Genomic DNA, 23581 nt, shown 5'->3' on the forward strand with positions numbered 1-23581 from the left:
CCTCAATCGTCTGTAAGGTGCTAAAAGTCTCTATATTTTTTCAAAATAGATTATTCAAACAATTCCACAGTTGTTTCAATTAACATTTTTGAAGCAATTTTTTTTTGTAGAGGGGTTCCATTTTTCAAAGAATCTGAAGCAAATTTCATTGAAATAACAAATCTACTTTTGGCTTTTTTTTTTTTTTTTTTTGAATCAAATAGTTCTGTTTTAGAATTTTTAAAATATTTCTTTGGAGTTTTCCCTCAAATCTGCTGGTCAAAATAAAAAAAAATATTTTCCAGCACAATTGGAGAAAATCCAAAAATTACATTGAATTTGAACCAGACTGAAATTTGCCTGGTTCAGGTTTTGAACTGAAATTAATTGCATACCTGTACTCTCCTCTCCAGTCACTGCATGTAACAGTGAGTCTGTGTAAAACATGGATTTCATCCATTTGGCTTTCCTCTGCATTTCTTCAAGAACTGATAATATCAAGCAGAGATTGAGATAGTATCATGAAGACTGGGGAAAGGGGATATAGACAGTCTCCCACTAGTTCTGTGGTAGAGCCCACAAAACATTTAACAGTGGGCTGGCATGAAGCCAACATTGGGGAGAAGGCAGATATAAGGAGGGGAGTGAGAAGCTGCAGATGTTAGAAGAGGAGCAAGATCTGTCACCCTCTCATATCATTGGGATAAGAAGGGAGGGTTTGTTGCAATAGAGACATTATTTTGGACAGCAAATATAATGTTTAAAACTCTTGCATCTTTGGAGTTGGTGCAGTAGAAGATGCTGATCCTCGGTATAAATGTCATATGCAGGGCCCCCGGTCTCCCACGATGCTGCAGGAAAGGTCGCAAAATCTTGCCCTTCCCACGGAATGTCTTACTCCTCATGGAATCACCACGAGAGAACAGGGGTTAAAGCATTAGCAGCGCTGGCAGTAATCTTCCTTTCTCGCTCCCCCCGGTGGCACCTCCCCTCCTTGCTTCAATCCAGGCTTCCTAGGAAGAGGAGAATGTCGCTCCTTCTAACTTCAAGCACTTACCTCCTTACACTTTTTTTTAAAGCACCTTTCTGCATTAATGTGAATTTTTCAGGATGTATCACATTTTAGTCCATTTTGATATGTGGCACTCCCACAGAATGGTCACTAGAAGCCCCCAGTCGCCCACGAATCATCTACAAGGAATACCACTTTCAGCTCCTCCTCCAGGCAGCCTGAGTGGGTGGACCCTGTTAATAACTAAATAACTAGGGGTTGAGAGAGATGTAGGCATGATTTTTGATTTAGCTCTTGAAGAGAAAGGAGCTCGGTTTTTAGCTCCTGCCTAAGGCCTGGATTCACTATTCTATCGCAGAATAGTGAATCCAGCGAAAATGGGGGGGGGGGCCTGCGAAAGCCGGCAGCCTTCGCACACCACGGTGTTTTTGCTGCTGGCTTTCGCACCCAATAGCGCCACCTTGAAAGGTGGCGCTATTGGGCGCGCTACTGGCGACAATAACGTTACTAACCTTATCGCCGCCAGCGAAGACACCAAGTCCGCCTCCTCGCCGCCCCGACTCCGCCCCAGCATGCTATCGCACGCAAAAAGGGCCTTTTCACACGCGATAAGCCTTTGAAAATGACCCCCTAAGTGAGCCCTATGTCCCTCAATAGGTGAGGGGTTTTTTTTCTAAGGGGAATCCCTGCATGGCACTCTCTGAGAGTTACAGAGACTTTGCTTCAGATTGGAAGGTTGTGATTTAAGAAACTTTGATCCAGATTTTGGGCAAGGTTTTGGTTGCCACCCCTCCTCCTTTTGGGGCTGAAGCTGCATTCGCACAGGCCCGAAGTTCCATCCTAGGCCTCTCCCTCTGAGGGGTCACGTAAAGGAGACAGGCAACAGAAGAACAATCTTGAAGACCTTCCACAGGATCTTCCCCTGGGAATACATGCACAGGCTGGGAAGTTTGTAGTCTACTGAAACTCAGGTAGGACTGTGCAAACCTCTAAGGGGATCTCCCTCATTGTGCAGGATTTTTCCAAGAACATGGGTCGCTGACACTCTCAGTTCAGGAGAGTTAGAGGCCCCAAGGAACCTGAATTGCCAACACTTACACAGCAAGAACAGGACACTCCTCTGTAATATTATTTGTCGAAATGGGACATTGATTATCCTTTTGAAGAGATCAGTAAAGGTTATTATTTGAACACCTGGACCTGTGTCCTGCATTATCTATCCCAGTAAATCATCAGCACCACACCTGCACACTGCCAAAGGGATTCATCTCACCACCTGAGCCAGAAACTCCAGTTCCCCCCCATAGAAAGGATTCACCCCTGGGGTACCAGCATCAGGAGGGGTTGAGTGGCAGGAGAGACAGCCCCGAGACAGAGTCTTTTGTGTACCCCTGGAAGAAATGTCCCTCTGAAAGAAAAGGGTTACGTTCATTTAACGTGCTTTTTTTTTTTTTTTACTCCTGCTTCATTTGCATCCTCTTAGCTTACCGCATCCTGCAGGAACCCTGTTTTAATGGGTACTTTAAGTAAAACCCGTGCTAAAATTAGCTTCAGTTTTAGCACAGGTTTTATTACATCAGCCCCTGTGATCCCAAGCATGAGGCTTCAGCTGAGGGCAGTGAGGGAAAGTGAAAGAGACATCCCAGAGCATAAGTCAGGAGCTGTGAGTAATTTATTTAGGGTGAGGGGAGGGGGAAGGAAAATGCTGCTGTAAGAAGCAGGGGAATGCTGAGGTTGGAATAGGTGGAAGGGGAGAGTGCTTGGGTCACCCCTGAAGAAGGTTGGGGGAGGAGAATATGTGAGAGTATGGATTAGTGGGGGGGGTCAGGGGAGAGAGAAAGACTAGCCATAATGCCCTCTCCCTAGATAGGTATTTATATCTCTATGGGAAGCCCACCTAGTAACTCGAGGTGAGGTTTAGGTATTAGTATAGGGGTTAGGGGCCACTTTGACATTCAAAGTGAGACGTACGAACAGAACAGTGCTCTCTTGTGAAGATTTGATGACCTTTGGAGTGAGGAAACTCACCCAAAGATGAGATTTGTGCAATGTTCTCTCAACCTAGCTGTAGTGCGTGCGATAAGTCTCTCTCTTTCTCCTTAAACATGGTCACTGCCTATTACCATAAAACACACCCCTTTTCCTATCGCAAGCGATATTTAGTGCATTTTGATAAATCCTCGCCTAAGTCATCTGGCTAACTCTGAATATCTGAATTAGCCACTTAACTGAGCCGGCTAACTCAACTCCTCCCAGTTACGCCCCTAAATTATCCAGCTAAATTCTAGCTTCCTAACTCATTAGCCAGCTAGAATTTAGCTGGATACATACCCAAATATTCATTTAGCTGGCTAACCCCCGAGTTAGATGGCTAAATGCTTTTGAATATGGAGCTCAAGGTGACCACAACTCAATAGTTCTGTGGTTTCATCTAGCAGTGCCCATACCAGGATTTTTCTCTGTCACACTACATTTGCAAAAGAGGAGAAGAACTAGCTGTATCCTGATGGGTGAATTCATTAGAATGGTAAATAAAATCCACTCCCGTGTATCTCCCACTTCTTGCCGCTAAAACCAGAGCAGCAGAGCAGCAGTGACTGCACACAGACAAACAGGTGGGGGACAGAATGAACTGTGTGCTCATGATCCCTGCAGCTGCTCCTCTCTCACACACGTCCCGATTAAAAAGGAAGCATGCAGGAGAGATTAGAAGGGAGAAAAAGGAGAACCAGCCACGAGGACCAGAATGCACAGCACACCCTGTCCCGGCACTGCACGGCCAAGCGCACACACAGTCACTGTTGCTTTGACTTCCACGATGGCAACGGAGCATGGGGGAAAGGAAGGGATGGAAAAATGGAACCTGAAAAGCAGCAGTGGGAGAGAGAAATATGAAAAAAGGGAGAGGGAAAAGAGGAACCGGGAAAGAACGGTGAGATGGAGAGTGAGAGAAAAAAACTAGTGGAGAAGAGATGATGGGAAGAGAAGAATCAGAGAAATGTGACAGCAGAAAAAGACCATACAGCCTTTCTAATGCGGCCATCCATAGCAACCACTCGACTTTACAGTCCCTACCACTCTCTCTCAGAGGTCCCCTGTGCTTATCCCATGCTATCCTGAAAACAGATACTGTCCTTATCTCCCCCACCTCCACAAGGAGGCTGTTCCAAGCATCCACCACCTTCTTTGTAAATAAATAAACATTTCCTGAGAGGTAGGGAGGAAAGAGTAACTTGGTAGAGAGAAGAACTGGGGAAAATGTAAGAGGAACCTGGAAGGAGAGAGATGTCAAAGGACAGTGAAGGGAGAAAGAGAGTGATGAATGGGTAGATGTAGCGAGAAATGGCTAATATTTACCATTTGTGTTTTAATATGTCAAAAACTGCTGTGAGCTTTTTTCTTTTCCAAAACTGACAAGATATTAATGTAAATAAGAGTAAATGTAGATGGGAAAATGAAGGGTACAGGGCGAGATGATGAAAGGAAGTAGGGAACTGAATGAGTGATTGAGAGAAGAAAGGAATGAGCGAAAGATGGATAGAAATTTGGGCGGGGAACTGGGATGATGATGACCATAGAAAGGGAAGATGGAGTTGAACTGTATTTGAGGACCTGAAAAGACAGAGTATTCCCCCTGCATTTTTCCTTACAGCCCTATCTCCCAGTACCTGGTGGGGCAGATTTTCAAAGGGTTACGAGCATAACATATGCGTGTAACCCCCGAAAAGCTGCCCCAACCTGCCCCTGCATATGCCGAGCCTATCTTGCATAGGCTCGGCAGCGCGCGCAAGCCCCGGGACACGCATATGTCCCAGGGTTTCGAAAAAGGGGCATTCCGGGTGGTAGGTCCAGGGGCGGGGTGCCAGCCCGGGGGTGGGGCTGAGGCCTCCGGAACAGCCGCCGTGCCGAGGGACCGCACGCCAGCAGCCAGCTGGCGCGTGCAAATTACACCTGCCCAGAAGCAGGCGTAAATTCTCAAATAAAGGTGGGGAGGGATTTAGGTAGGGCTGGGGATGGGTTAGGGGAAGGGAGGGGAAGGTGAGGGGAGGAAGTAGGAAAATTCCCTCCGAGGCCGCTCGGCAGCGCACGCGTGTTATAAAATCGGGCGTAGATTTGTTCGCGCCGGGTTGCGCAAACAAATCTACGCCCGTGCGTAGATAGTAAAATCTGCGCCGGTAAGTGTACCATGAGCTTGACTTGTAGGCGTTGAGCAATTTGTGGAAGCTAGGAGTCCCTCCACAGCGTCCTCGGCCCAGTGGGCCTGGGGAGAAGCAGCAGAACCCTGGTCTCCCCCGTGGCAGTGCTCAGCACTCCATCAGTTCAGCCCTGTGTAGATCCTCCTTAAAATGAATATGCTTTAGTGCAAAAGAAAAAAAAAGACCCACAAAGAAATCTTCAAGTCATTTTGCTTGCACAGTTTTCAGAGAGTGCACCTTTTTGCCCAAGGCTTACATTTTCCACAGAAGAAACTTTAGCACTAAAAGTACATGCTCAAGCAAAATCTTGCAGAAAAAGCACTGAATAACTTTTCTCAAGGTTTAAATCCAGCCCTTTATGAGGAAGAGATGTTCTTGCTGAACTAATTAAAGCAATTTATTATTGCTATGAGACTCCAAAGTTTACTGCTCTTATTTATTTGCAGCATAATCCGGTTCCCAGCGTAGATATTTTATCCGATTTGACATTTCCGAGCAGAGGCTTAACATGATTCTGTCTCCGCAGCTCCATCCATGCCCCTAATTAAGGCAGAAGAGTGCACTGTGTGTTGGGACACTGCCATCATCCGATGGAGCACCGCAAACCAGGAGGCTCTGGAATCTTTTACGCTCGAGTACTGCCGACAGTATTCGCCTGAAGGAGAAGGTCTCAGGTCAGTCTAGCAACTGAGGAGAAATTTCCGGGATGCAAATTATTTAAAGGGTGGGTGTTTTTTCAGTCTTGGGCAACGTGAGAAAGAAAATAATTTATATGCTAGTGATATGAACTACCAAGAGCAGCATACCCAGGAAAGACTCCAAGCCCTGCTTCCTTGGAAATATTATCCTTTGAACAAAATTTGTGTTGTAGGAATCTATGTCTTAATGGCTGGGGTATGGGGGTCCCTGAAACATTGATATTTATGGGCTGATTCATCCAATTTGAGGCTGGAAAGGAGGCCACATCGAATAACTTATTTTAATTTGGTGAACTTTACCAAAATAAAGAAAAAAAAAACAAATATACCATTCAGAGCTACAGCAGAGTGGGAGGCCAAATAACAGCAAATTGGGCAACAGTGAGTAGACAATGAAGTATTTTCAGGTCTGCCCAGCTCCAAACTGTAGAACTCATTATCTGCCTCATTACCCAATAATTGACCCTCATCATCGCTTTTTGAACATTCAGAGTCACTCGGCTGATGTTTGTCTTTTATAGAAAAAGGCAGAGAAACCACACCGAGCATGCAGGGGCCATGATGTCCATGCAGTCTAAGGGCAAGGAGTCAAAAATATCTACACACACTCAAATCTCCACACTGTCTCATCTGTGTATGCTTTATTCCCCTCCCAGCTCCCTCGTAATAAGCAGGGAAAACACAAGCACCCACAAGTACTTAGACAAGAATTACCAGGCAAATATTCCTATCTGTGGCTTTGGAAGAAACAAAGCATGAGGTGCTGCATCTCTACCATCATAGTGTTTGATGAAGAGCTGTTCAGTCTATAAAAGATAGCTAAACACAAGTTTTTGTAATTTTGAGGAAGTGACAGTCCACTTTTCCAAAGCTATGTTGGCCTGACAGTTCAGATATGCTTAAATCATAGGCAGCATCACAAGAGTGGAACAGGGTGAGAAGGTGCCCAGTCTTCTGCTTCATGCCATGCCATGGGGCACCTTCAACATAGAAACTCCTGAAAAAGAGGACAACAAAACATAGTCACAGCAGGCCAATAGCACAAAGATTCTTATCATCTAAAAATGTCATCAGCTACATCATACCAACATTTATAAGGTTGTAGTGGTGTGAGTAAAGCCTATACCAGAGATTCCCAAACTTGTTCTGCTATGGAGTGAGTGCATGCAAATTTATCTCATGCATATTCATTGTGGCTATCCTGGAAACCTGACTGGCTGGGGTCCTCCAGGACAGGTTTGGGAACCACTGGCCTACACATTTCTGGCAGGAAAGGCACTGGAAAATGTCAGCAGAAACTGCAAGCAGATAAGCCTAGTTTGCCAGGAGAGAGAGACCCAGCTGCCTCTAGTTAAGAAGTTGAGCAGAAGGCACGGCTGTGTTCTTCCTGAACAAAAATCCAGCACCCAGAGAGAAGAGCAAACTGGAGACAAGTTGCTGGAGCCCTCTCCATGTGAGTTTGGATAACTCTTGATTGTTAAACTGTTTTATGATATGCTTTAAGTTTTGAACTACTGGGAGATTTGAACTGCTTTATAGACACTGTACTTTGACCACAGCTGTCAACAAGGACTGTCCTTATACCTGAAGCCATAATCAGCGCAAAATGCTGAGCTTGGAAAGGTTTACTAGCTCCTACTGTCTACTGAGAGAAAGGGTGGTTACCCATAAGGGACCTGGACTTTGTACCTTAGCCCTGGAATAAGGATTGGAACTGCCAGTATAAGGCCTAAGCACCAAAGGAAAGAGTGAGGCAACACAAGTCTAGCTGCCTCCAACATTTGCAGATCCGGCAGCTAGACTTTTGGTAAGGACCAAATCCACCAATCATGTTACACCAATTTTGCATCAACTACAATGGCTTCCGGTTGAGGGCAGGATAACATTTAAAACATTTTGCTTTGTTTTCAAATGCGTTAATCAACTGGCCTCTGACTATATTTTCCAACTTCTGCTCTCTTACACCCCCACAAGGGAGCTTCAGTCCTCCCAACAGGGCCTTCTATCCTCCTCTCCACTGGCTTCAGCTACAGTAAAATGTAGGAGACTTCATGCATTCAGCTGTTCTGCCCTTAAAATATGGAACAAGTTATCTCTAATGCTGCACCTGGAAACTTGTTGCCTCTCCTTCTGGAAAAAAGTCAGTCCTTTGCCTAGACTCTACAGCAGAGACCCATACCCTAATATCTTTTGTAGTGAAAATGGCTCACCAGAAGTCTTCCTGACTCTGAATTCCACAAGATTTGCCCATTTCCGGGCTAACTGTATCTAACTTATGTGCTCAAAGCCTTGCTACTTTATGTAATCCACCTTGGGTCTACCTTTAAAAAATGTCAGAAATCAAATGCTTATAAATAAACAGGCCCAGCGCGACCGGGTGTGCAAACCCTGCAACTGCATGGGGCAGCACACCAGGTAGGGCGGTGGCTGTGATGGAAGGGGGCCCAGGAAAGGGATCAGTGAAAGGCCTATGTAGCCGTCAGTGGATCCCACCCCACCGACAGTGTAAGAATACAAAGGCCCATGTAGTCACCGTCAGCAGCAGCAGAAGAAGAAAACGGGGAGCTCGCTCAGCGATTCTTCCTCTTGTGCTGGCCGGCCCCACGGTACTCAATACTTGCGGTGCCACTACTTCCTGTATCGTCATCTCGCGATGCTCGAGATGAGCATACAGGAAGCGTTAGCACTGTTGAGTACCACAGGCCGGCCTGCACACATGAAGGAGTCGCAGGAAGGATGCTTACAGCTCTGCGACCGATGAATCCTGCTCTCTCCTAAGGAATGAGGTATCGGGTGGCAGCAACAGCAAGAGAGACCAGTGGATCCTGCCTGCATAGAGGTTGTGTGTCTATGAAACCTGCCTGGTGGGGGGATGGCTGTGTATGTGTGTGAATGGGAACCTGCCTGGGGGGGGGGGGTGTTTGTGTGTGAATGGGAACCTGCTTGGGGGGATGGGTGTGTGTGTGTGTGTGTGTGTGAATGGGAACCTGCTTGGGGGGATGGGTGTGTGTGTGTGTGTGTGAATGGGAACCTGCTTGGGGGGATGGGTGTGTGTGTGTGAATGGGAACCTGCTTGAGGGGATGGGTATGTGTGTGAATGGGAACCTGCTTGGGGGGATGGGTGTGTGTGTGTGAATGGGAACCTGCTTGGGGGGATGGGTGTGTGTGTGTGTGAATGGGAACCTGCTTGGGGGGATGGGTGTGTGTGTGTGAATGGGAACCTGCTTGGGGGGGATGGGTGTGTGTGAATGGAAGCCTGCTTGGGGGGATGGGTATGTTTGTGTGAATGGGAACCTGCTTGGGGGGATGGGGGTGTGTGTGTGTGTGTGTGTGTGAATGGGAACCTGCTTGGGGGGATGGGTATGTTTGTGTGAATGGGAACCTGCTTGGGGGGATGGGTGTGTGTGTGTGTGTGAATGGGAACCTGCTTGGGGGGGATGAGTGTGTGTGTGTGTGAATGGGAACCTGCTTGGGGGGGATGAGTGTGTGTGAAAGGGAACCTGCTTGGGGGGATGGGTGTGTGTGTGTGTGAATGGGAACCTGCTTGGGGCAATGAGCGTGTACGTGAATGAAAGCCTGCCTGGGATGGGTGGATGTGAATGGGAGCCTGCCTTGGGGGGGAGGGGGTGAAAACATTTTGCCACTCCCGATAATCGCAAGGTGACTGGAAATCAAAAATTTTCAGGTATGGGAAGAGAGGGTTTTTTTCCCTTCTTGTTTTACTGTTTTTCTGTACATCCTGCAACTTAATATGGTGGTGATATTAAGTCCGAGGATCCAAAAAGTTTAAATACAATTTTTTTTTTAAAGTGCCAGCGGTCAGGTTAGGGAAATGGACGCTCAATTAACCAGCGTCCATTTCCCTAACCCATGGCTGTGCACCGGTTAGAAAAAACACAGATGCTTGTAAAACCGAGCGTCCGTTTTTCTAACCTGCTGACAGCCACCTCTCCTGGGCGCCCGATGCCAAGGAGGCGCTAGGGGCGCACATTTGTCCCTGGCACCTCCTTGGCAGCGCGACCCCTCATTTAAAGATTGTATTGTGCACCCAGGAGAGGTGCCTGGGTGTGCGTTGGGAAAGCGAGCACTCAACACTGAGCGCCCGCTTTCCGCCAATATTTAATGCATCGGCCCCCAAGTAAGGTAATCGGCGAAGTAGTGGGTTTAGTCTTCTAAGAGTCTTGGCGTATCCCTCTCTTACTGTGGGCCTGTTTTTTTGTTTTTTTTTTTGGCAAAGCGCGCTTGTTCTGTAATAACTACCTGGCAACACTGTCCTCGCTTCTTTTTCCCGCCCAGAGACCGAGGTGTTTCTGTTGTAGCAGAAGGGTAGACGGGGAGTGGAGCCCAGGGTTGTTTGGCGATCTCAGGAGCCAGGCTGTTTCCTGCAGCTGTCTCAGAAAGCAAAGAGGGTTGGAGAGGACTCACTCCTGAGAGACAGAAGCTTTCAGCACAAGCCACTCCAGAGGGCAGTGTCCCTCCAGAAATCGCTCTGCTTGGATCCTCTGCTGTACGGTCTGCGGCAGGGCTGTGAACTAAGGGCTTTATAGCTGACTAACCAGTCTTTAAGAAGAGGTTTTCTGAGGGCTAGCTTACCTTTTTGTGTGCCTCGGCCTACTTTAAAAGCACCACAGACCCGGTGAGGTGCAGCCTTCTAGACAATAGCTGGTGCACAGGGAGCAGTGTCCTCTGATCTTTCTTGCCACTGCCTTGTGGGGGGGTTGCATCTTCCCAGAGATAAGAAACAATCCTCCTCCTCTGGACCCTATTCAGCCCCGGGGCCAATACTGCAACTTCATCAAACTCTTCAGACAATTTTATTTTCTTAATTGTTATGGGACATTATATTTTTTTCTCCTTCTTGAATTCCCTATTGGGGTGCACCCTTGGGTCAAGTGACTGTTTAAATATTGAGCATATACCTAGGTTTGGGAGAGGGGCTCTTGTTGGAAATATTCCGGCTAATGATAATAGTAAGTGACTTAATTATTACAACCATCTGATTTTCTCTGAATAAGATTTTTATGACTCTTACTGCCCTTGACTGGTACGGGGTAGTTTTATTGGTGAGTTCTGGTTAATGTTATGTTATTCTATGCTGTGATCATATATTGCTGTGCCCCTATGTTCTACCAGAATTACTTCTAGTATCTGTGCTTATGGGTGTTTTGAATGTTATTTATAAGTACTAAAATAAGTAAGGGGCCACAAAGATCAATACTGTGGGTATCAGGGTGACAGGGACATCGTCTACACCCCTCTCAGGTAATGGATCCAGAGGTAATTCATACTGGTATTTTTATCTTATGTAGTGCCCCCATCCCTACACATAGGGATAGTATATATTCTGGGAAAGGGGGTCTACACACATCTCCAGAAAGCTTTGAGCTGAAGTACTTGGGACACTATGCAAGCTGTCTGGAAAGCTGCAGCTCCAGTGGGTTCTGCCTATAGGGTACTGCAGTAAAGGCTTTCATGAGCAAGAACCTTTTGGCGTATGTTGTAGTATCCCCATGCACCATCCTAATCCTGCATCAAAGCCAAAGCAACATGTGCACCACTACCTAAAGGATTCCAAAGCAGAGCAAATCATCCACTACAGTGTAGAGTAAGATCCAGCAGCCACTCTTGTGTGCCCATGTCATTGCTTCTGAAGTTGTAGCCGGCCTGGGGGACAGAGGGTCCCTCCTGTGATAATGCAGCTGCACAGGAGTGGCTGCTGTAGTTTACTTCTGTGTCCCCACTCCAGCCAATGACCCTGCATGCAGGCAGGGTGGCAGCCCATAGGCTCTTGCCTACTCAGTCTATTCGTAAATTCATCCCTCGAGGGTATCAAATGCCTCTTCCCCCGAGCAACAGCTGCTTGTCTTACTTACCCTCTTTTTCCTATAAATGCTTTGTGCAGAGTACTTATACTCTTTGTGAAAATCAGTTCTTCATAACTTTGACTATTTTGGGACTTTATCTTCATGAAAATCACTTCTATAACAATTAAATTCCCCGAATGGTCTGTTATCTCCCTGTATTACTGTTCTTTTCTCTTGCAAGCTGTTCAGATGGTAAATCGTGGAAGCCATACAGGGCACAGCTCCTTCTCAGTAGTTAACATTTTAATGTAATTTCAGTACAGGACTATAGAAAATAACTTCTTCTAACAGAAAGATGTGAAGGGCACGTGTACATTTGCCTCCTGGGCAGGGTGTGTGTGTTCGCATTGTGGGTAGGGGTGAAGTGGGGTTGCATGTGTGGGGGTAGGTGTGTGTGTGTGTGTATTTAAATAGCGAGGCTCTGTGTCTGCTGGGGCATGTAGGCAAGCGTGAACAGGGAGCAGGTACATCTGTGTGAGTTGGCACATGTGCTGTGTGTGTGTGTGTGCATGCGAGCGGGTGAGTGGTGTAAATGTGTGTGAGTGAGTGGATGTGAGTGCGTCTGCGGGTGGTGTGGGCTCTGCGCGAATGTGGGTTTGTGCATTGGGCAGGATATGAGTGAGTGGATAAGTTGTTCAGGTCCCCATGATCACTGGTTCCATCTGCTCCCTTCTCCAAGCATTCCTAAAGCCTTCCTTCTCTTTCTCTCTCTCTACATCCTTATCTCAGCCAGCTCTAGCTGCTCCTTCGCTGTGGTGGTAGGACCTTGGCTTCCCACTGGCCACACTGCTCAGTGTCTGCTGCATTACCTCCTGTTATGCTTTTGGGACCTGGCCTCCTGGGGGGGTGGGGGGGAGCCAGTCCATACCACAATTGTCCCCATCGTTGCTTCCACTTTGGCAGCTGGGGCCCAGGCTCCTTACCTGCTGCTCCCCTCAACGCCTCCATTGCCGACTCCTCTTCAGCTCACGGGACTTGGATTCTCCATGAGCCATGCTGCACAGATTGCCTGTTTAGGCTTCTTCATCGGCATGCAAGGGCCAGACTCCCTGCCTCTTCATGTTTGTTGGGATGTGCTGCATGCAGGCCATGGATACACAAAAGGAGCATTACATCGTACATGAATGAAGGAATAACAGAGCTAGGACACTATAATAAGGATAAAATGTGTTTTCTAGCTGGGTTTTCGTATTCTGTTCTGTAGTGATGCTACTTACCAATGTTTGAGAGCAATTAGTAAAAATTGCTCTTATCTGAAGTAAGATCTTTAGAGCATTCAGATTTTCTGGAGGCTGGTATAATATTTTTCAGTGTGAAGTTATTATTCCAGTTTCTTCAAAGAACATGAAAAGATAAATGTTGTTGTGATGATTTAACTGTAGCAGCTTTTTTGCTTTGACTTTACTCCCAGAAAATCAGAAATCTCTTTTATTATATTCTACAGAAGGAAAATCCTGCAATTTTCTGTAATCTGTAACCACATTAGTTTACACCCATCCAGAAAACTGGTACCAAAAAAGGTTCTACAATAGAACCACACAATTTAGAGAGAAGTTTTCAAAAGCAAGGATTCTATCACCGATGTTAACTTATAGGTTGATGCCACCTGGTGGCTGATTGTTACATTTCTCTGTTTTCTACTTCCTATCTCTGTCATTACTTTAATCTTGTGTATTGCTTGCTGGGTAATACAATATGGCACTCGTTTCTAGCAGCTTTCAGTTTTCTTTTATTTCTACGTATGCGATTACTTGTTGTCAAACAGGAATTCTCATAACTGGCATAAAGTGAAGGAATGGCTTCTTTATTTTATATATTTATTTATAAACATTTGATATTCTGCCTTTTTCCAAAGGGTAGGCAGAAGGTAGATTACATATTTTTTTATATGCAAATAAAATTAAGACTTCAAAAGATATATATTTCCCCCATCTTGAAGTAATCACCCAGCATTAGCTACAGCCATGAACACTTTGTTTATCTGAAGATTATAAGGTAGGATAAGTACAAGATACCAAATACCTAAGGATATCCATGCTGCACTACTAATTATGAATTTTATAGCGCTACTCGACATATGCAAAACTGTAAAAAAAAAAAAAAAAAGCATATAAAAGAGTCAGTCCCAGCCAAGCACAGCTTACAATCTAATCAAGACAAACATACAGGGCAAAAGAGACGGGGAATTTCATTTAATAAGAAAATGGTTAAAATCAATAAGTTGAAAGCAGGATGATCAGGGGTTAAGATTTAAAAGCAATCTCAAAAAGGAGGGTTTTTAGACTGCATTTGAATAAGGCAAGAGAGGAAGCATGACACCAGGTGGAAAGCACAAAGCTGAAAATTGGTGGTAGAGGAGAAAAGCATAAATAGGAGTGACTTGTCTGATGAGTTGAGTTCATGAGGAAGGGGTAAGGAGAAATAACAGAGGAGAGTAGTGAGGAACTGCAGAGTGAAGGTTCTCATAGGTGATTTAAGAAGAGCTTGAACTGTATGTAGAAACAGGGAGCAAATGTAGTGACTTGAGGAAAGGGATTCTAAGGGTGTAACGATTTTGGTGAAATATAATATGTGCAACTGAATTTTGGATAGTTTGCATTGGAAAGAGATGGATCACTGGGAGACCTGTGAGAAGCAGATTGCAGAAGTCTAAGCGGGAGATGGTGATAGAGTGGAGAAGGATTCTGGTAGTGTGTTCAGAAAGGAATGGATGGATTTTGGTGATTTATAGAGAAAGAAACAACACATTTTAGCAGTGTTTTGGATATGTGCAGAGTAGGAAAGAGAGGAGTCAAAGGAGACTTAAAGGTTATGGGCTGAGGGCACTGGGAGGATTACAGTGATATCCATAGAAATTGAGAAAGGGGAAGAGGGAAAGAGGACTTGGGGAAAAAGATAAGGAGCTAGGTCTTGGACATATTGAGTTTAAGGTAGCAATAAGACATTCAGACAGCAATGTCAAATGAGAAGGCTCAGATCTGTGACTGGATTCCTGAAGAAATTTCTTGTGTATGGAGTAAATCTGGGAATCATCAGTATAAAAGTATTGAAAGCCAGGAGAGGAGATCAGAGCACCAAGGAAATTAAAATACAGAGAGAAGAGAAGCAAGCCCAGGACAGAATCCTGAGGCACACCAATTGATAATAGGACGGCAGTAGGGGAGGATCCACCAGAGGAAATGCTAAAAGTGCAATAGGGAGGTAAGAAGAGAACCAAGACAGGACTGAATCCCTAAATGCAAGTGAGAACAGAGTATCAGGCAGAAGATAGTGATTAACAGTGTCAAGAGCAGAAGATATGTCAAGGAGGATAAGGAATTTAAACTAAAATCCAAATATACATATGAATTGAAAAAATTCCTTTGGTTTTAGTCATCAGCAAGTCATTGGAGATTTTGTCAAGGCTGTTTTTGTGGATTATAGAGGGTGAAAAATATACTGGAGTAGATCGAGAATAGCTTTAAATGAACATCCCAAGGGGGGGGGGGGGGCGGGTGTTTGTCTCTCTAGTTATGGCAGATGCGCTATTTCTTTTATAAGCTTAATTATACCTTTTAAACCCCCTTGATCTTATCCATCCTGATAATCATATAATTAAAACTATACTCTGTATTCCAAATGGGACCTTATGAAATCTTTATAACCTGACCATTTCACCTCTTTAACTCTATTGTTGATCATCCTGTTCATGCTTCAAGGACCTTGCCATAGGGGTGTGCATTCGTTTCTAACATATTGGTAATCTGCAACGTATAGGGCCATATTCATTGTATTTGTGGGGAAGTGAAACGTATCACGATTCCCCACAAATACAACGAATCTTTGCCGAATTATTCGGCCGTCTAAAGGAGCGAATTTAAACAAACCCCCCACCCTCCTGACCCCCCCAAGACTTACCAGAACTCCCTGGTTGTCCAGCGGGGGGTCCAGGAGCCATCTACTGCACTCATGCTGTCAGCTGCCGGTATTCAAAATGGTGCCGATAGCCTTTGCCCTCACTATGTCACAGGGGCTACCGGTGCCATTGGTCGGCTCCTGTCACATGGTAGGAGCATAAGATGCTATCATAGCAGTTTTCAAAAGCTATTTACCTACATTAAGTGCTCTTAATGCAAGTAAAACCTATTGACAATTCAACAACATATATTATAGCAGTTTTCAAAAGCCCACTTACATGACTAAAGTGGGCATTTGAAATCCAGTTTTAAATATGTAAATGCTTTTGAAAATCAGGCCTTGTATGTGTGTGGTGTACTGTGCATTGCTGACTGATTCTTTTCCACACCAAAAAAACTATTAGAAAGTTAAACATAACCAACAAGGCTGGCAGCCTGGCAAGACTTCTTATTCTTCACTTGTCAGTATGCTAACCTCACTGCACTACATTAGACACTCAGGCAGAGACAAAAGAACTGCTTCAATCTCCACACTCCTACTCGCTCCCAGAGAGTAGAGAAAGCACAGGGCCAATGTCTCTGTTTTTTCTGTTACAGTGAGTGAGACCACTGCAGCAAAGAAGATCAGAAATAGCCCTTTACCAGTGCCAAAGCCAAGCTTTTTAAAGTGTTTTTTTTAACTCTCAGCTTCTCAAAAACAGATTCTCCTCTTCCAACTGCTGGAGAGAAAATAGAGGCTTTCTTGCACATGCTCAGACCTTTCAGTGGGAGGACATCAGCTTTACTTGATCCAAATGGCTACTAGAGGCTAGTTAAAAAGATGCTTCTCTGTGATTTGTCCTGCATCTACTCTCATTGTCAACTTATCCTGCCTAGGCTTCCTGGAGGCTGTGATGTCATACAGGCAAGAGCTGGTTGCTAAGTTACCTGTACCTGTTTGCTCACAACATATCCATAGACTGGAATAGGCCATAGACTTGAATACAAATGCACATCCCTAATAGCAGCATAGACCAAATTTATTATTTACTCTTTTCTTTGTTGGAGTACTGCTTACATTTTGTATTTTTGTAAATTTATATTTTGTGTGAGATTACTCTCTTATTTGTTTAGGAATATACATTTAACTATAAATAGATAAATAAGAAACTAGAATTACCTGGGAGCAAATGCTCTCTTGCTTCATTTATCTGCTCTTGTCCTTTGCTATTCTGTGGCAGAATAAGGTGCATCACGAGTCTGACATTCAAAGTACAACCTTCTGAAGTAAAAATATCACTTAACAGCATATTTATTATATACACATACACTGCAAAAAACCACACTTTCAATAATAATAGTCTAATAGACTTAATAAACTACATTTCTCATAGTAATCAAGGCGGTTTACTGGATCCCATATGATATTAGGCCTATGTTAAAGGGCACTGGGTTTGGACTTGGCCCAAAGAAAGCCAAGAATAAACTGAACCTCAATGCCAATATAGTAAGCCTTCCATATCATAACTACCAGCACTCAACCTATGAAACCATACTGTAAATATTACATCAGGCCCTAAACGCTGATACGTCTTCTATTAGGAAAACAGATCAAAGCCAGGTTGTTTTAAATCCCTACACAGAAACTAAATGCTAGCAGAATACCTAAATCCTCAGTCACACAAGCAGAACACAGATAGACTCTCACCGAATAAAGAGATCATAAAATATAAATTGCAGACAAAAACTGAACTGGAAATCACAAGAAGCCAAACTCTATAAGCAATGCAAACAATGAAGAAATATAAAACATTAAACAAACCAATAAAAAGAAAGTCAAATCCACTGATAAATTCAGCCAATTAAAAACATGTATAAAAATGTTCAAAATATTACCAAACACTAAATAAAATATTTCAAAACAGCAGATACATCACATCCAATAATTAAAACTAACAGGGATAAAAAAAAAAATCTTCCACTCTCCGTACCTGGGAACTTTAGATTTCCAGTTCTCCTGAGATTATCGTAGATTGGAGGAGGGTGCACAAACTTTAACCTCTCTCACACACATATATACAGTTACACTCACACACGTACACACGTGCGCAGGCCCGCTCTCTCTTAGATACACACACACCCTCTCATATATACACATACATACAGACACCCTCTCATGCGCACACACACCCTTTCATATACTGACACACATGCACACCCCTACCCTCTCATATGCATACACACACCCTATCTCATACACACTCACAAAGTCTCTCTCACATACAGCACTCATTCTCACAGGGCAAGTCTATTTCACATACACATTTTTGACCTTTTCTCTGGCTGTAACACTAACTACAAACACACAGCATTCTGGAGTGATCGCTTTAGACTTAAAATAATTGCCCAAATAAACATGGGCTGTATTTTTACATTATTTAAAATGTGTTTTATGCTATAGAAATGGGTGGTGTTTAAATACAGTATCTGTACATTTTCGGTTGGAAAAGGACATCTTAGCCGACAATTTTCATGCTAGTTTTTTGTTGCCATTTCTATCGGATTCATTAGAGCACATATCAAGTTCATGTCAAGGAAATCTGATCCAAACATTCATAATCATATTTTTTTCAGACATTCTTTTCAAAGACAGTTGCAAGAAAAGTTTTGAATGTATTCTATTTATTTCCATTACCATATAAAATAAAATTTCTATGTAACCTCTATAATGAACCGGCACCTGTATGGGAAACGTACCTCTTAACTTCCAAAGTCCTTTTTATAGAAACAACCTCCAAAATGTGTTGCAATGGACTCATATGCACAATATATATATATATATATATATATCTACCTTATAAATGGCCTGTGACCGACGGCCCGCAAATGCGCAGTAGAGCACAGCTCTACTGCGCATGTGCGGGCAAGGATGTCGATCAGAAAAAAAAAATGGCGCTGGGGCCGCAGGAGCGGGAGGAGAAGCAGCGGCGCCGCGCGCGCGCGCGGTGCCGCTGCTTCTCCTCCCCAGATCTGCCGGCTGATCTCGGGGGGGGGTGTCACTCCCGCGCCCCCCCCACCGAGATCTGCCGGCAGATCTCGGGGGGGGTGTCACTCCCGCGCCCCCCCCCCCCGAGATCTGCCGGCAGGAGCGGGAGGAGTTAATGGAGCCGGGTGAGGGTTGCGGGAAGTCGCGCTTACGGCGCCGGGAGGAAATGGAGGTGGGTGAAGGGAGGGAGAGGGGGACTGAGTGAGAGGGAGGGAGAGGGGGACTGAGTGAGTGGGAGGGAGGGAGAGGGGGGACTGAGTGGGAGGGAGTGAGGGAGAGGGGGGACTGAGTGAGAGGAGAGGGAGGGTGGAGAGGAGTGGGTGGGGGAGGGGGGTGGTGAAGAGTGAGGGGAGAGAGAATGAGGGGGAGGTGAGAGACAGAGGGATGTAGCCCGTTTTAACGGGCTTTACGGCTTGTATATATATATTTACACATACCAAATGAGCTGACTGAAATTATGAAAAGATGTCATCATAGGTTCTCCATGGTCAGCATGACTAAGAGGCCGATGCAATACAATTTGCGGATAGCGGGCGCTGACAAATTAGGGGGTTGTGCTAGCAAGGAGGCGCTAGGGTCGCTAGTGCGGACTTGGCGCCTCCTTGCTAACGTAACCCTGCGGTTACCGGCAGTCTGCCGGTTATGAACACCGATGCCGATAAACTCGGCATCGGTTTTCATAATTGCAGTCAGCCGGTTATGAAAACCGGCAGAGGTTTTTTTTTCTTTTTTTTTAACTTTAAAAATAGGAAAGAAAAGCAGTTTTTTCAGCTTTTCTGTACTTTTTTTTCAGTGCGCTCCAGGCAGGCATTAATATCTGAGCAATAAATGTGCGTCTGAGATGCACATTTATCTTTTTGTATTTGGAGTGAATGAGCAATAGCCTCATTCACATGCATTTGCAGGTGATGAGCGCTAACTCATTCACTCCACGTCAGATGCGCGTTAAATAGGCGCTAATCCCCCTATTGCATTGGCGCCTATTTAACCCGCGTCCGACAGCCTGAGCAGAAGGCAAGGTTACTTCACTTTCAGGCTGATACTGTAAAGTGCGCTCAGCTGAACACACTTTTTAACCTGATTTGGACACGCATCCACAACCCCCTCATACAATAAGGGGTTTAGCACGTCTATAACATGTCCAACCCCCCCCCCCTCCCGAAACTAATAGCACTTATCACATGCAAATGCATGTTGATGAGGCTTAGTCATTCGCCTGGGATACAGGAAAAAAAATGTGTGGCTAATCCGCACATTTTACACTCAGAAATTAGCGCCTGCCCAAGGGAAAGCGTTAATTTCTGAGCAACCTGAAAAAGTGTACAGAAAAGCAGAAAATACTGCTCTTCTGTACGTTAAACTGGAGGTACATTAAGCCAGAGGTACCAAAAAGTAAAAAAAAAAGATTTAAAAAATAAAAATGCCGGCAGGTCAGGTCAGGAAAATGGATGCTCGGTTGTACGAGCGTCCATTTTCCTAACCCATGGCTGTGCCCCACTTAGGAAAATGGACATTTGTAAAATTGATCATCCTTTTTCCAAACCCGCTGACAGCCACTTCTCCTGGGCCACGGAGGTGCTTGGGGCGCGCATTTATCCCTAGCACCTCCTTTTAGCGCGACCCCTCATTTGCATTCTGTATCGTGCGCCCAGGAGAGGGGGCTGAGCATGCATTCAAAGAGCAGGCACCGAAAATGGACGCGCTTTTTTTGTACGTCTGTACTGTATTGGCCTGTTTTGGCAGCTACAGCAATGACATCCACAGCTGCTGTGACCACAACTCTAGATACTTAGCTTCATGATGACCTTAGTGATGCCAACTATAATATAATTTCATTAATAACCTGTCTGTTAAGATTTATTTTATTTATTTATTTTATTTTTAAGCTTTTATAGACCATCGTAAAAGTATGGACCATCACAACGGTTTACAATAAGGCACCCAATAATCATAATATAGAAGTTAATTAACAGTGCCGTTTCTAAAACATCTGGTACAAAGTAAAAATTTAAAAAAACAAACTTTTCAGCATGGGTCCTGCAAAATTATTTATTTATCAATGTTTGATATTCTGCCTTTTCCCAAAGTTGGTGTTAAGGTGGATTACAATAAATTTTAATGAACAGAGGCAATAAAACAGCTTACAGTCAGATCAGAATTTGCAATTAATGAAGCACTGAGATCCAGTATATGAAATCCCATTTGTGAATAGTTTCAAGACCCAATTGTGTCCCTGTTGTGTATAGCACAGTAGTAAAAGTGAATTTTGTTCTGTGTACAAAAAATATACAAAGCAATGTTGCTGTTTCTATATGCTTACTGTACCATTGCCTGGCAATATACAATGATATGAAGTAGATAATGTGGCCTCAGATACTTTTAAAATACCATCAAGAGAAGCAAACACCATGTGCATGGTGTGGTCTGATAGGTTTCTACAGTCCAGGTTTTATAGTCCTGTCTTCATAAGAGGAAAAGACAAATTTCAGATCTCAGAATACTTTGACATGGAATTAAAAATGAGGGAGGCAAGCTGAGACTGTTTCTCAGGTGCAGGATCCATGGGCTGTGAACAGGCCCCTGCCTGACTTCTTGTTGTTAAATAAGTGTTCAGGCCTTCCAGTGCCTCACAGAGCACTTTCTTGTGACCAAAATGAAGAATACTATACTACGCTATCTGAAATCTGTGTCCAACACTCGCCATATATACGATCAGGTTTCCGATGTCCTTTCAAAAAATCCAAGCGCTCCATCTGCAGAATCAAAGCCATACGCTGGAAATCTGTGTTTTAATAAGGAGTTAGCGAACCATGCATAAAACACCATCAACATCCACTCCCCAAAGCTCTTGTGTAGTTATATACTGTATCTTGGACATTCTGCTAGTAAAACTGTGTAGAAAATACATGGTCCTATTGTGAGAAAAAAAGGATTCATATATTCTCAACATATCGCTGCTTTACAAAGCTGGAATCCTCACATGCTTTATTAATAAGGCAGGCCAGATTGTTTGTTTTAAAAATTACCCTTTCATGTAACTATTTTAGCTTTTAATACTAATGATAATGCTGTTTGGGATGTATAGGTCAGTCGCTGGAATAAAAGGCTGTGAACGAAAGGTCAAGCTACAGCCAAATGAGAATTATTTCTTCTACGTGAAAGCTGTCAATACCTTTGGGTCAAGTGAACAAAGTGAAGCTGCCCTCATCTCAACAAAAGGTAGAATATCTTTTTCTTTTGAGGATCTGTCTCTCAGAGGCTAGAAGGGAATAGCCACGTTAGCCTACTGAAAATAAATACCAAAAAAATGAACAGAGTAGTTGGGTAGAGGCCATATGTTTAAAGATGCCAGTTCTTGGGAATATTAAGGTCTCTTCATCAGGCCATGTGTTGCAAAGAAAGCTGAAGTTTCTTGTATGGGGGTCTGTAATACAACATTGTTCTGTCTTTATCTGAATTTGAGCAATTTATCTGGGAGTGAGTTGTAGAGCAGCATACTGAGGGTAGTTTTCAAAGGGATTCCTGCAGGTAAAACAGTGTTTTACAAGCAGACATGGCCTTTCACAAAATTGCCTGTTTGCTATGAGGGTAAAGTCATGTTCACGTGTAAAGCAGAGTTGCTTACCTGTAACACGTGTTCTCCTAGAACAGCAGGATGTTAGTCCTCACAATCAGTGACATTATCGGATGGAGCCCAGCACAGAAAACGTATGTCAAAGTATCTAGACTTGTAACATAGAATTAAGAAAAAATAAAATAACAAACATAGGAGAAACCCAGCTCTGTAGGGTGGCGGGCAGGTTTAGTGAGGATTAACATCCTGCTGGCCTAGGAGAACAGCTGCTACAGGTAAGCAACTCTGCTTTCTCCTAGGACAAGCAGGATGGTAGTCCTCACACATGGGTGAATCCCTAGCTATACCAACAGACACCTAACCATGTGCCAACAGGCACAACAACACTGGTGCTGTTGGTAACAGAGGGAGATAGCCTGAACCCGAACAATGGGCCCTAGGCAGGAAGAGTTGGGTTCTACAGCTGAAAGAGTTTCCGAAGGGGGGGGGGGGGCAGAAGGAAAGTTTCGGAGCGGCCTCTGAGGGAACAGGGAAAGCCTTGTGCTCGCCGACCCCGAATTTTATAACATGCGCCAGGTTGCGCGCACAAATCTACACCCGCGCGTACCTCTTAAAATCCGGCCCTATGTGTGTAAATTTTCTGGGAAAATTTGTGTGCATATGTTAGCAGGTGTAACTTGTATGGGTTAGTTTTAGTGGGATAGTTTTCGAAGCAGGCTTATGCAGTTAAATCCACTTTGAAATCAGTCTAACGTGCATGTGTTTTTCCTGATTTTCTTATGTGGGCTGCTTGAAAATGATCTCCATTATTCTACCTAATTTTGAAGTTTTGTGCAAATCTGTTTGGCTTTAGTTCTTTTGGTATAGAGCCCTATAATCTTCTTATGCCTGGCTGTCATTTCATTAGTTTGACAGTTCAGAAGTTTTACTTGTTTTATTTAGGGGTAGATTTTCAAAGGGGTATGCGCATACCCCCAGAAAACCTACCCCAAACCCCCCTGCGCGCGCCGAGCCTATTTTGCATAGGCTCGGCGGCGCGCACAAGCCCCGGGACGCACGTAAGTCCCGGGGCTTGCATGGAGAGGCGTGCCGGGGGCGTGGCGATCGTGACGCGGCATTTCAGGGGCGTGGCGCGGGTGACGCGACGTTTCGGGGGCGGTGCCGCAGGCGTGGTTTCGGCCCGGGGGCATTCCGGGGGTGTGGCCACGCCTTCTGGAACAGCCCCTGGGTCGGGTGATGGCGCGCCAGTAGCCCGCTGGCGCGCGCAGATTTACATCTGCCTCCGGCAGGCGTAAATCCATCGATAAAGGTGGGGGGGGGGGATTAGATAGGGCCTG

The 23581-nt window shown here is 44.7% G+C and overlaps 1 protein-coding gene and 1 long non-coding RNA gene across 2 annotated transcripts in view; one reads left to right on the forward strand and one right to left on the reverse strand.

The window, feature by feature from the left end:
• CMYA5 (cardiomyopathy associated 5) overlaps nucleotides 1-23581 on the forward strand; it is a 165266-nt gene that overhangs the window by 121371 nt on the left and 20314 nt on the right. The window contains 2 exon segments of the mRNA XM_029575603.1: nucleotides 5714-5861; nucleotides 21756-21889. Coding sequence (XP_029431463.1) covers nucleotides 5714-5861; nucleotides 21756-21889 — 282 coding nt within the window.
• LOC115075317 lies at nucleotides 6356-16891 on the reverse strand. The gene is made up of 3 exons (XR_003852470.1): nucleotides 16805-16891; nucleotides 12673-12825; nucleotides 6356-6882 (listed from the first exon to the last, which is right to left on the reverse strand). It is a non-coding gene; the product is annotated as an uncharacterized LOC115075317 (long non-coding RNA).

The sequence above is a fragment of the Rhinatrema bivittatum genome, chromosome 1, assembly GCF_901001135.1.
Source record: "Rhinatrema bivittatum chromosome 1, aRhiBiv1.1, whole genome shotgun sequence".
Classification (NCBI taxonomy): domain Eukaryota; kingdom Metazoa; phylum Chordata; class Amphibia; order Gymnophiona; family Rhinatrematidae; genus Rhinatrema; species Rhinatrema bivittatum.